Source organism: Siniperca chuatsi, linkage group LG3 (assembly GCF_020085105.1).
Source record: "Siniperca chuatsi isolate FFG_IHB_CAS linkage group LG3, ASM2008510v1, whole genome shotgun sequence".
In the NCBI taxonomy this organism is placed as follows: domain Eukaryota; kingdom Metazoa; phylum Chordata; class Actinopteri; order Centrarchiformes; family Sinipercidae; genus Siniperca; species Siniperca chuatsi.
The window spans coordinates 15,711,807-15,725,421 of record NC_058044.1 but is presented as its reverse complement, the minus strand read 5'-3'; the positions used below and the strand labels follow the sequence as shown (position 1 = coordinate 15,725,421).

Here is a 13,615-nt window from a genome sequence, read left to right as displayed (position 1 = left end):
AGAAACAAAATATAATTTGCTAACAGTTTTGATTTTCTGTGAAATGCTGCATTTTTACCTCTAGTCCATACTGAGCCGAAAAGAGTGGGGACCACTGATCTCATTTTGTGGTAATGAAAAAAGGACAAGCTTTGACATATTTCACTTTTAATGATTAAAATGACAAAAACTTGATACTGGGAAACATACAGACATAAAACATCAGAGGAAATATGACTACATATAAAGAGGTGACCCCATTGTAAGGGTTCAGCAATGTGCCAGGTTCAGTGACATTTACTAATGTCAGTTTTACTATACGTTAAACGTAAATCTTTCCACATTACACAAGTATTTGTGAATTATATTAGACTGGAGTTCTTCTTAAAAATAACCAATTTCAATGTCCATTTTTACATTAACTGCTCATAACCTGACTCCTATGACATATTGGCCTCCTGGTTGATGAGCGTGTTGAGATCCAGCTTTGTCTTCTCTAGAGCTACACTCTTGGCCCTCCGCGAGGGACGCACCACAGGAACTGACTCTGGCACATTTTCTCCATCACTGTAGCCAAAAATATGAGAATGTGAAAATACAGTGATGGTATCAAATCATATACATAGATATGCATATCTAAAGGGAAGCCATCATGTAATCTTATGTGCTGAGAAAACACTCACCTCTCCTCTGATGACTCTGCCCTCCTGCTCAGCTTTCTGCCCCCTTTGGCTGTGCAGACTTTCCTCTGACCTTTGCACACAAACACTCAGGTTACCTCACAGTGCTGAGTCAACTCCTTGACTCAGGTAGACGAGAAGAGCTCTAAAAATATAGTGGCACTATGAACAACTGCGGTTTTAGATGAGTATACAGAACCTGCATTACCTCTTTTGGCTCTCTTGGAAGATTTTGATGGATCGTCTGCTGCAGCCTCTGTGGAAACATGGCAGACAGAAAATTCATATTTTAGCAGTTCCTCTCTGCTATCTGTATTCTTGTCTTGACAGACACCGAATAGGGTGGAGTGAGGCATTTTTAATCCACGTAGCAACATTCTGGTAATAAGACATAATCCTTTTACAGGAAGAGTTGTCACAAACGTGTTTAGTGTAAATCTAGTTAGACACAGGTACTGAGAAGGTGCCATTTGTTTCGGATGCTCAGCAGGATGTCAGGCGGCCTTTTGTACAGACTGTCACTTGTGTTCATGCATACCATCTGCATTGACATCCAATGGTTGTAGTGCGCTTGCGCTGAGGAGCTCAGCCTGTTCTTTTGAGTCCACCAGCTGAGAAATCATTTTGTCCAGAGCACGAAGACAGACACGATCCTTCACCACCTAAAGAAAAGAAGGATGAAAAGAGAAATGAAAAATCAGGCCTTTCAAAGAGGCAGATATATAGATACATGAAATAGTACGAGTGGCTGCATGTTCTTAGCCACACAAGTGACGTGGTTCTTGGGGATGGCAATGTACTGACTTGGTGATCCCCTTTAAACACTTCTTTTAACACCACCAGCGCCATCATCAGATCAAACTTTTTTGTGAAATTCTTTGGTTTATGACCAAATACTTGCAAAACTAATTACATTCCCATCAGCCTCAGCTGTACTTTGTGTTTAGTTCTAATTAGCAAATGTTAGCATGCTAACACACTAAACTAATGGTTAACATGGTAAACATGAAACTTGCTTACATCAGCATGTTAGCATTTAGCTTAAAGCATTGCTGTAGACTAAGTCTTGTTGTGTCTGTATGTACCTGTACAAGCTGCTGCAGCAGCGTCTGCAGGTCTTTCCTGACGGTCTCATCTCTGCTGAGCTCCAGGTTGCTTAGAGTCTTGGCATAGAGACGCACCTCAGGGGCTGTAGGGTCCTTCAGCATCTCCCCACACATGCGCACCGCCAAGTAATCATGGACACACACCTCCTAAAGACATATGCACTCAAGTTAAATTTGTTTTTGCCTCATAAAGCTGTTATCGAATTAAGCCTTTTAGAAATAGTTTACTTAAACATTGGCGAATTAAAGCTCTAATGTGAACTGAAGCATTTCAAGAGAACAATTTGTAGAGTTCACCTGTGTTGAAGAAATTAATATGTATTTGTGGGAAGAAAGCAATATGATGAAAAGCTCAGAGCACCAATAAAAATACAAACACTAAAAAGGAATTTCTCAATGGAGACAGCCAATATTGATGAATGAGGGTTTTGTGAGTTCACAGTAGTCTCAGTGGATGTTTCTTACCTCTGTGTTAGTTGAGGGCTTAATAAGTGCACTTGGACGGGTCAGCTCCACAAGTAGCTCGACCACATTGTTAATGTCCACCTCAGCTAGTGGAGAGGTGGCTGGGGCATTCATCAGAGTCCGAACAGTCGGCAGGAAACTCTCCTCCACAACCTCCTGGTGGGCCCTAATACCCAGAAAGACACACTCCATAGTTTACATTTTGTAATCATACTAAAACACAGTTGTAATGAATCAAATTAACCACATAGCTCTCATTGTTTGCTTGTGTATGTGTGCATGTGTGACCTGCTCTCGCGGGCATAGAGCTGGAAGAAGACGCCGAGGCAGTGCCGTAGTCGGGTGTCGTCCTCAGTGACGGGATTGTACCACAGCAGCACCAGACGGGAGAGCATCTTGGCACTGGAGATGCGGCCAGTGTACATTAGTTTGGCTAGGCCCTCCGCTGTCTCTGTACGCAGGTCAGACACCTGAAAATGCCCACACGGATAATTCAATAAAACTGTCTTCAGCTGTTTTACATCCAAGAAAACTAGATACATACTTCTGGTTATGAAGTAATTATTTCACCTCACTGTCCAGGAACTCTGAAAGCATCACAAGTATGCTCTGTGTGGTGTCCTCTGGTGCATCTCCCTTCTCCTCGGTCGCTGGTGCGTCCTCCTCCTGTCTGTCCGGTGACTGGGAGGGCGGCGCTGACTGAGTGGCAGCTGCTTCAGAGAGCAGCTGGAAGCCAAACAGCAGCAGCAGGTCGATGACGGCCCGCAGAGCACTGATACGGATCTTTACCTCATCCAGCTGGGCAATCTGAACACACATATGCACAGACTCAACAATGTTAGTGCTGGCAGTATGTGATTCATGTCTTTGTTTTGGGGTCAGTGAACCAAAGCTTTAAGCTACTAGCACTAGTAGTATCTGGCCATGCAAGTTTGTTTTTATTAGCTACAGTTAAACAGCAATCAAAAAGATCTGTGGATTATTTTGAGGATGCTGTTTCTAGAACGACTTGTTTCTGGTGAGTTTATTAAATGTAAGTTTTTAAGTACAATAAATGAAATTTCATTCACCTCCATTTTATTGGAGCAACACAAGTTTCAGCAGCGGAAATCTCAAAGCCTCAGTGACTGAAATGTTTATAAATGCATTTGAATTTTAGATACACAAAACACATGTGTATAACATTACCTGCAGCAGCAGGACCATGTGGGTTTTGGCCAGCTCCTTGCTGTGCAGAGTGCATGTCCCCAGACACACCACGGCCATATTACGGACAGCAGGGTGAGCATTTGCTATACTGGGCAGGATCTGGCGGAGATGGAGAAAAATAGTGACTTTACTTCACTTCATACCTTCACAAATGTTTGCCAATATGAGATGACAACATAAACAAACAAACAAGCAAATAATGACAGATGATTCTAAGGTGTCATCGGTGTGTAAAAGAGGCTTTGGACATCATCAAAAGAAATTACTATAAAATTGTAGAAAAGGTTGCAGCCTGAGAGACAAGGTGGTGCAAAGTTAGAAATGCAAGTGAAACAACATTGGAAAATTGGATCATTTTACACAAACAAAGGAGAAAAGGTATGCAGCTGATTTAGACATAATCTTAATCAGTTCATCCATATGGTTTTGTGTACATTAAGAACACTTCTCTCCATCTGTTCTTTGTCTCAGTGAAGGTTAAATGTGCCAAATACCTGTACATTTTAATGATTTAACGCATCATATTTCAACTTTCAGGTTGTGTGGTACTGAAAATGTATGCTGTCCAATCAGATGTACAGATATACATTTAAATAAAAGAGATGTGCAACAGATATACACACTGCGTTCACTGACACTAAAGGAACTATTGACAAAAGTCTTTGGCAGGCCATATATACTCCTGATTTCTAAAAGATCCAGTTGGAGCTTGTGATCCGTACATCTAAAGTAACATTAGTGAATATATATGATGATGTGTGCAGTGTGGATTTATACCAGTGAGGACATTAAGGCGCTTATGGTTGGACCAATTCGCATCTTGATGCTCATCTGCTTCAGCAGTTCGGCACACATCGTTAAACACCTCAGAAGAGTCTCTGGGTCATTCTGAAAATACGGTAAACAAAAACATGTTGTGGCCTTTCCTTGGCATTTTCATTCCAGGAGGAAAATCTCTTAACTATACAGGGTAAATTATATTGAATGACATGTAAAGACAAAGAGGTGGTGCTTCCTGTGTGGTTATGTACCTTCTCAGTGCGGATCTCCTTGTCGGATGGCTGGCTGCTCTCTGCGATTTCCTGGATGATGTGGTTCCTGCGGTTCTCGAGCTCTGTGATGGAGTCCTTCAGCTCTGCAGCACGGCTGAACTCCTGGGCGGTGATAAAGTCCTCCAGGGTTTGTTTAGCCTCCAAGATACGCACCTTCACCTCTGCTAGCTGGAGGGGAGGAAAAGAGAGGTGGGGACCATAAAGGAAAGAGGGGAAAGTCATTCGTTAGGTGAAGTACACTTCAGAGGAATCTTGACTGTTGAGACGGGCAACTGCACCTCCATTAGCAGGAAAAACAACAGCTGAGACTCTGGGACGAGTTACAACCCTCTAGACGTTACTTTACTCACTGGAAAGGGGAGAGTAGGTGCACAGAATGGATGGAAGCTAAACACCTGGGCTAGGATTGACTTACTGAGATATTACATACTTTCAGTGCACGTTGAAAGATGGAGAGATGAGATGGACTGACAATCATGTCTGAAGCCCAAAGTTGTGAGCAATCCCTCGCTCCCTATTTTTGTTCCTAGGTAACCCACTGACTTTCACTGAGGTTAAATAAGGAAAAGAATTTGATGAAATCAAAAGGAAAACTACTGGACCGGGACACACCAGGCAAAGACCAGATTGGCATACAGGATATGCACCTTCCGCCCCACTTGTTAAAACATGCTTTGCCTCCAAATACAAACCATCTGCTAGCTGGAGGTACAGAGGGATGGAAAAATAGAAACAGACAGAGGGGGAAAGTAAATAGAGCACGGAAGAATAGAGAATACTTAAAATAAGATGATAGCTTGTTAGTTATCTGAATTTTAGAATATTTAACCTTTCATATATTTAGTGATTTGCATAACTCATAATAGCCTTGTAATAATTTAAACTTTTCTACCAAATAAAAACTAGTAATGTGCCAATATGTGGTGTTTTCAGGCATCCAGAAAAACAGCAGGGCAAATGGAAGGGATTACTGAATCTAATTGCTTGTGGGTGCTTCCAGTTGGCAGAGTGCTTCCCCACCTGGACCTGCTGCCGACGGCTCTCGTTCTCATCCACTGGCTGACTGGCCTCCATGATGGGCTCCCTCACATCTGAGATGATTTCTGCCACCTGTGTAACACAAAGCCAGCTCATTTAGACATCAATCTCAGTGGTAATGATACCACCACTGAATGGAAAATCTGTTTCATTTTGTGACATCTCAAAACAAAAGACCTTTAGTAGCATAGGGCAGTTTAATTCATGCACCCATTGGCACAATCATTTTGTGTCCATCTGGAAAAGCTGATAATTTTGAGCTTTCATATTTTCATTTCTGCCTATTTGGTCTGTCAAATGAATGTATGAAGGCCATTGATACATGCATGATATATGTGTAGAAAAGAAGCACAGTCTGACTTAAACACTGAATTCACAGCAGTGAAAGAGTTCAGATTTAAGTGTAAAATGTAACTTACAGTCTGAATGCGTCTGTGGTCATCAGGAATGAGGGTGAGGAGTTTCTCAGTGAGGAGGGAGACCAGGGAGGAGGGAGTCTGTGGAAGAGCCAACATCTCCTGCAGGACTGTCAATACACGCTTCCTACAAAAACACACAACACAATAAGTCTGAATAAAAGCACCTCAACAAGCTGATGATAATATTTGGCAAACTGGACATAATTAAGGAGTTTGCCAAGCAAAACAAAATAGGGATGGACAAACTTTTCAAATTAATAACACATTTATGAGGATCTATTGGCAGAAATGGAATATAATATTTATAAGTATGTTTTCATTAGTGTATAATCGCCTGAAAATGAGAATCGTTGTTTTTTTGTTACCTTAGAATAGGCCGTTTTATCTACAGAGGGAGCTGGTCCCCTTCCACGGAGGTCGCCATGTTTCTACAGTAGCCCAGAACGGACAAACTAAACACTGGCTCTAGATAGGGCCGTTCGCAATTTTCGCGAGTTTTACAAACACCATAGTCTCTCCTACACACTTGGAGGGGGAGGGTGGTATTCAAATGGTTGCAAACTGCAATTTCACCACTAGACGCCACTAAATCCTACACACTGGACCTTAAACTAGTCTTGATCTGAAATGCTTAAGTTGATCGACAGAAAATTAATCATCAACTATCTCAAAAATGAATTAATCATTTCAGTACGTTTTTTAAGCAAAAACGTTGACTATTCTCTGACTCCAGTTTCTCCAATATGAAGCTTTGCTGATTTTCTTTGTCATGAATGATAATAAATTGAATATTTTTGGATTTTGGACTGTTGGTCAGACCAAAACACATCTGAAGACGTCAAACACATGAGAAAATATAACAGGTATTTCACACTACTTCCTGACATTTTACCTAAAGCGATTAATCAATTAATTGAGAAAATAATTGTCAGACTAACTGATCATTTAGATAATCATTAGTTGCAGCCCTAAACTGGTCATACTGTAACTAATCAGGACAAACATCAGAACTGAGACAACACAATTAAGGACACGCATTTCACTGATATATTTAAAAACAATGTAACATTACATTTATTGTTATCAAGGCAATTGCAATAATTTATCTTGTCCAGCCCTAAAACAGAATGACTAAATCTTCCTTTTCAGTATTTTCTCATCCTTCCTTCTAAGACTCCTCTTCTCTCCCAACTTTCACCCTCCCAAAATGTGTCCAAACAAAGAAGCACATGTTCTCCCCGTCCACCTTCTACCTACCATTCCTTTACTTAAAACCTCTTACCATCCCAACCACGGCCCTCACAAGTCTGACCACGTGCTCTTAGTAGCTGCATAAATGGATAACCAGTTAATAGCTCTCCTTTTCCTCATTTAAAAGCTGCTTATCTACCGTCTTAATGCATCTTTCCCTCCCACTCCTTTTTTAAAAAACCATCTGTTTACCATTTTTCCAACACAGCTCTGTTCCTCGTCTTACCTGCCGCCCTCCTCGTTGGTGTCCAGACATCCGATGAGATGGATGAGCTGCTGGGAGATGAACTCCTTGGTCATGACCAGCTCCAGCTGGTTAAAGTCAGCCCTCTGTTCCTCTGACAGCACAGGCACTGCCTTCAGATACCTATAACAGTCAGAGTCAAGAGTCAGAGACAACAACAGCTCTCAGTGAACAGTCAGATTACATAATGCAGTTATCCTCAGGTACCAGCATCACAGAGGTACAACTCAGAATAAATAACTCAATCATATTAAATGTAATACTGCAACACTGTAGCCAGTTAAACACTGCACCAGCACTACCTACAAGCCACAGCTACACACAGCCATATCAGCTATCAGCTAGCCACTGAGGGATTCATTCAAACCAGCAACTTATTCAAATAAATGAATAAGTATTTCATGAGCAGATAAATGTTAAGCGTGCCACTCAGTTACAGCAAATTCAATTAAGGAGCATTTCACACTACAGCATCACATGCATTAGGCAGGTGGTAAAACAACAGATGATATTTGAGGATCAATAAAGTATTTCTGATTCTGAACTGTGTTAGGTGTTCTGTTAAAAATCATCACAAAGTAACTCTATATCTACTTAATACTATATTAAAGGATAGGGTCACAATTTTTCAAGCCTGTCTTAAAACAATATTCAGGTGCCCGTATAAATATTGAAAAGTTTTTGCTTGCTGTAATCATTCCTCCTGTTCATACTGGACATGTCGAGATCCCTTCTTAACATCCTTCCAATGTAAGAGATGGGGGACAAAATCCACAGTCCTCATTCTGCAACAATATATTCAAAACTTTGTCTGACATTAATATGAGGCTTCAGCAAACTGAGTAAGACAAATCAAAGTACATAACTTCCATGGTTAGAGTCTTTTTAAATACAGAATTCCCTCTGAGGTTCCCCAGACAGTTTTTCCCTGTTGAGCTGCAGTGGAGGAACTGTAACAAAAAAAATAATTTGGTACTAAAAAGACTGCAACTTTGGAAGATACCTACTTTATTTGTCTAACTCAGTCTGCTGAAGCCTCATACTAACTTTGGATAAAGTCTGAAATGCATTTTTGCAAGAAGGACTGTGGATTTTGTCCCCCATCACTTACATTGAAAGAGCATTAGGACAGGATCTCTTAATATCCAGTATGAACAGGAGGAATGATTACAGCAAGAAAAACCTGTTTCACTGTTCATATGGTGAACCTATCCTTTAACCACAAGGATAAAACATTCTGTAGAGCATGTTGCTACTGATCAATTGTCTGCTCAGGAATTTACTCTGCAACAGGGGTAAAATATACAGCTGACAGCAAGAAAACTATAAATGTAATCCACTCTGTCTCTTCTCTCACCCATAGAGGTAGTCGGCATAAGTGGCAGCGTCTGGTAACACTTGCTCCAGAATTTCATCACCATCATCTCCTTTAGCCTTGATGAACTCACACAGAGCTCTCCAGTAAAGCACATTCTCGCAGGTCAGAGAGTCCACTGGGATCAGCTTTCTGTTGAAAACACACATAATCTCTAACCTCAGACATTAAATAAATTATACAACATTTGAGAGCCAGAGAGACAGAGTTTGAAATGTACCTGTTGTCGAGCTGCGCTCTGTTCTGCAGCAGTTCTTCAGTGGGTGTGCCTTTGAAGATGGCTTTCAGAATGTCCAGAGCTGTTTGGGCACAGTTCTCTACATCCAGCCTGTGGAGCAGCTCTATGACGTTACCATCCAGCCGAAGCAGCCAGGCCGGCAGCAGACGAGAACAAACCACCTCCCTCACCGCTTCTACAACACGCACAGCCAGTCAGACATATTAATTGGGCACAATGGAATTTAGAGCTGAACAATCAGTTGATCGACAGAAAATTAACAAATATTTTTATAAATTGATTTATCGTTTCATTTTTCAAGAAAAAATGCTACAAAAAATAAATAAACTGGTTCCAGCTACTCCAATGTGAGACTTTTCTCTTTTCTCTGTTTTATATCCTTGTGAAATACATATCTTGTGATGGACTTTTTAAAACCTTTGTTATGAACTCCTGAAGCTGCTTGATAACAAACTGATCATTTAAAGAACTGCAATGACTAAAATGTCATTTATGCTGCAGGTACGCGTCCTGCATCTCTTAAAAACGTTAAAATCCGAAAGGACGTAGTAAACTCACCATATTTTTCCCCTGATAATGCTAACATACATTGTGAACAACAAATGTGTTGAAATCATAGAAATAAACAGGGAGAGATCGAAAACATGCAGGACGTACTCCAGGAGAGGTTTGAGAAATGCGGTCATAGACTAAACAAATAATCAAGAAAATAACCGACGGATTCATTGCTAATAAAAATAACAATTGTTTGCTGCGGCTTTTGCTTACTGCAAGCGCAAGTACTTGACTGAAAGATTTGTCAGTGTAAATGTAATGTCACACACACGCACACACACACAGAAATTAGTATTACCTGAGGAGTCATGGAGACCCTGCTGCAGTATACCAACTCTCTGTGCGATGGTCAAAGCTTTAATGTGAACCTTGTCAGCCAGAACCTTAAACAGAAAACAAAGATAGAAAATTCTTTTGGAGTTGGAGCAAACCTCAATTCACAATGTTTAACAAGAACGAGAGCTCAGTCAGATCAAGACTTTATTATGTTATTATCGGCTGATATGCTTGGCATGTGTGTACATATATTTATACCGGATTATTTGATTGCATTTGTGGCTACCTGGTAGGCTAGCTTGCGGACATTCTCTTTGATGTCCCGGGTGCGTTTGAGTACTTTGGGGAGGGTGCAAGGAGACATTGCAATGCAGGAAAGAACGGCTCGTCGCACCTCAGGATTAGTATCATTTTCCAGAATCAACATGTACGCTGAACAGTGGAAAGAAATAGAACATTAGAGAGTTAGTCAAATCATAAAAAACAAAGGCTACATTAAAAGAGTGGTGATTAAAGACTATACTAAGAACAAGGACATGAAGTGAGCAGTAACACTATGCTTTTGCAAGAGGACAGTCCCACTCACACTGGTCAAGTGTCACTGATATAGAACAACAGATATTTGGGTTCACACACACACACAATGATGTCTCAAATTTGGTTATCAAAGAGTTGTTTTAAAGAAATGTACTACATATTTTACAGTTAAATAATGATAAACATAATATTCTAAACAGACTAAGTATTGTTACAAAAGGTTGACGACAACTTGAAATTATAATTTTTAATGCATTTGCTTGAGTGTGTTTGGTCAAATCAAAAAGAAAGTAGGTAGGGATAGAAAACTACAACTAACCGTTGATAGTTGGACAGTCAGGATCCTTCGGCTGTTGAAGGCGCGTCATGGCCAAAGCAGCCTGAATCCTTACATTGGGGAACTTATCAGTGACACGGACCAGCATGGCTTGGTGGATGCGATCAAAGAGGTCATCGTCTATCTGGGCATTCTCTGCCATACTGCCCAGCAACTTGTTGATCAGCTGGCACACACGGAAACGCACCGCATGGCTACTGGCTTTGTGAGACTAAGAAGAAGGAAGGCGGTCCAAAGAGGAAAAACAGGAGCAAGACATGGGATTGGGGAAAAACAAGCAGACAATACAAGAAAGAGGACGAGCAGGACAGAGAAAAAAAGGGTGTTGCATACCACAGGAGAGTGTAGGTTTGAGAAACAGATGGAGTCCAACAGGAAGAGAGAGGAGACAGATGGGACAGGAGAAAAATCAGATTAAGAGGCAGCAGAGACATCAATCACATCAGAACGTCTCTGTACAGCAAATGCTCACAACAAAATCAGAGAGGTTTTTGTTATCAATGAAGGAAAAGTATTGGGGTTAACAGATTTCTTAAAAAATGTTTGCTGTGAATGATAAACATTTATCTGTCTGTAATCATTTGGCACACATAGAACAGTGTCATTGTAACTTTGCATGCATACACTCATGTAATAATGTTTATACCTCCAACAGGAAGTTGAAGATGAAACTCAGAAATGGATGATCATCCTCATCTTCTTCTTCCTCTTCCTCCGCCTGCTCCTCCTCCTCCGTTTTAGGTGGAGACTGGAAACTCGTGGCGAACCTTGCGACAAACTCGATGACATTTTCAACTGAAGGTTCACGCTTGTAGACGATCATGGCGTACTTCAGGTAGTGGACAAACTCCTCATGGAACAGTGTCTTGTCCTCAAGCTGGTGGAGGAGATGCAGGATGTCATCACCAACAGGTGACGCAAACCAGGAGAAACAATAGTTTAGGTTCAAAATAAGACAGTGGAAATGAGAATATGTGAAACCAAGTCATCAGTTTCTGCAACATTCATTCACAACAGAATAGATAACCATCGAGACCTCTCAAGTCTTCTGGGACAGGTCTGCTTGCTGTGCCCAGGGTCAAAACAAAACGCAGAGAAACAGCATTCAGTTTCTATGCACCACATATTTGGAAAAAAACCACCAGAAAACCTCTGCTCTGCTCCAATCTTTTGATTTCTTTTAAATCCTATGTGTGTCTTTTCATATTGCCTTGTGTTTCTTATATGGCATGTCTTAAAGGAAATCACTTTGAATTGCCCCGTTGTTTAAAGATGCTCTAAAAAAACACATCCTTTACCAGAACCAACTTAGAGGATTGTGAGCTAAAACAACAACCCCACCTACAAAATACTTACCTTTACCCTTGTTAACAAACCACATTACAGACATGGATTTAAACTATGAATAAGTGGTGTGTCTAATGGCAAGAAATACAGAGTAGAGAGTACATAATATCTTCACAAATCACCACACAGAACTTACCTTGCTGTAGCGGCTCTTCAGGCTTGCTACCAGCTTTGCCTTGTTATTGTGGCCCTTCTGAGCGCGCTGAAACGCCTCTTTGACGTCTATTTCATTGTCTGCAGTCATCTTTCCTTCACAGAAAACCGAATTAAAAGTCAGAATCACTCAAACAGCCCTATAAGCTTTCCTCGCAGTAACTTACACTTCCAGTAACGTTTTCCTAGCTAAACGCTAGCGGCAGCAGCCTGTTAGTCTCTAGTGCCTCATTAGCTAACAGTTAACCAAAGCCCCACCTCGATTCAACTCCCACTGAAGCGGAGCAGGAAAACAAAGTAACCTAGCTAAGTCGTCTGGGATAAAGTTCCCTAGAGACACTTTACATCATCCTTTATCAGAATATTAAAGCAGACATTGTATTACACAGAAGGATTACACGTATTGTAAGTTTTAGGAATGTACCTTTTCTTCACCTTTCTTCTTGCAACTGCCGCCTGTTTTCAAATTCAACCGTTTGTGTTCTCGCGAGAACTGAGATGCGTAATCTTGATTCCTACGTAATGACGTACAAAACTTTATTTTGATCTGCCCCAAGTTTAGTCTGGCATGCGGCTCTATCAGTCAGGGTCAATAATGTTCAATAGAAAAGTAGTAGAGCTGAAACTTAACAAATTATTGATTAATCAATTAGTCGATTACGGTTTGCTTGCTGTACAAAGCTTAGGTGTTTGCGTTGACTATGAGGAAAGATTCTGGGAAAAAACTCCCCTGTCTGTGCGAAGTCACTCAGACTGCAGCGACTGTGTGAGACCACACATTAACATTTAGTTTACAACACTCACATTAGATATACTGGGTTTGGTTGGATTTTTGTGGTTTGTCATTTAAAAACATAGAAAGAACCAGCTAATCGTGTGGCTTGATTTTGGTTGGATGAAAGAAATGTCACTAATCTGCTAGTATTTCATTTCCCACATTTGAGCCATATAGCCTACTATAAACCCTTTGTTGGTGTTGTGATGTCCAAGGCTGCAGCTGCCGGGCAGCTGTGGAGGGGTCACAGCAGACAGCTCACCCGTGGGAAGGGCAGGAACAAGCGTCTCCACAGGCGGACAGGGTGCCTCATTTTATGGCAACAACAACTGCTATCTATCTCTGGAAATCAATTTAATATAGAGGGTAGTCTGTCAGGCTTCTGCTTTAGACCTGCGTGCATGTGGGCGTAGGATTATCTGAGAGGTGTATTATCATATTAAATATTTATGCTGGTGGATGCAGGGGCTAAAAGTTTCTCCATTAGTCCATACACCTACTATGTCATGAGCCAAAAAGATTTGAAAAACGGCCTCCAGCGCTTCTGTAAATCCATTGGCACATACAGTGGGTGATCTT

The 13,615-nt window shown here is 41.0% G+C and overlaps 1 protein-coding gene across 3 annotated transcripts; it reads right to left on the bottom strand.

The window, feature by feature from the left end:
* Positions 1 to 130: 130 nt before the first annotated feature.
* Positions 131 to 12,825, bottom strand: ncapg (non-SMC condensin I complex, subunit G). 3 transcript variants are annotated; one of them, XM_044191092.1, is made up of 22 exons: positions 12,686 to 12,825; positions 12,245 to 12,357; positions 11,408 to 11,638; positions 10,744 to 10,972; positions 10,174 to 10,319; positions 9,910 to 9,994; positions 9,039 to 9,231; positions 8,801 to 8,950; positions 7,426 to 7,566; positions 5,949 to 6,072; positions 5,512 to 5,601; positions 4,471 to 4,659; positions 4,217 to 4,327; positions 3,419 to 3,538; positions 2,801 to 3,037; positions 2,519 to 2,700; positions 2,231 to 2,396; positions 1,745 to 1,912; positions 1,198 to 1,321; positions 868 to 915; positions 663 to 732; positions 131 to 546 (listed from the first exon to the last, which is right to left on the bottom strand). In XM_044191092.1, the coding sequence occupies exons 2-22, from the start codon at positions 12,350 to 12,352 to the stop codon at positions 420 to 422; spliced, it is 3,039 nt and encodes a 1,012-aa protein (XP_044047027.1). In that variant the 5' UTR covers positions 12,353 to 12,357; positions 12,686 to 12,825; the 3' UTR covers positions 131 to 419. The 3 variants fall into 3 exon arrangements, with proteins under 3 accessions (XP_044047027.1, XP_044047028.1, XP_044047030.1); XM_044191093.1 differs by having other exon boundaries at positions 12,245 to 12,352; positions 12,686 to 12,809; XM_044191095.1 differs by having other exon boundaries at positions 12,697 to 12,716.
* Positions 12,826 to 13,615: the final 790 nt, after the last annotated feature.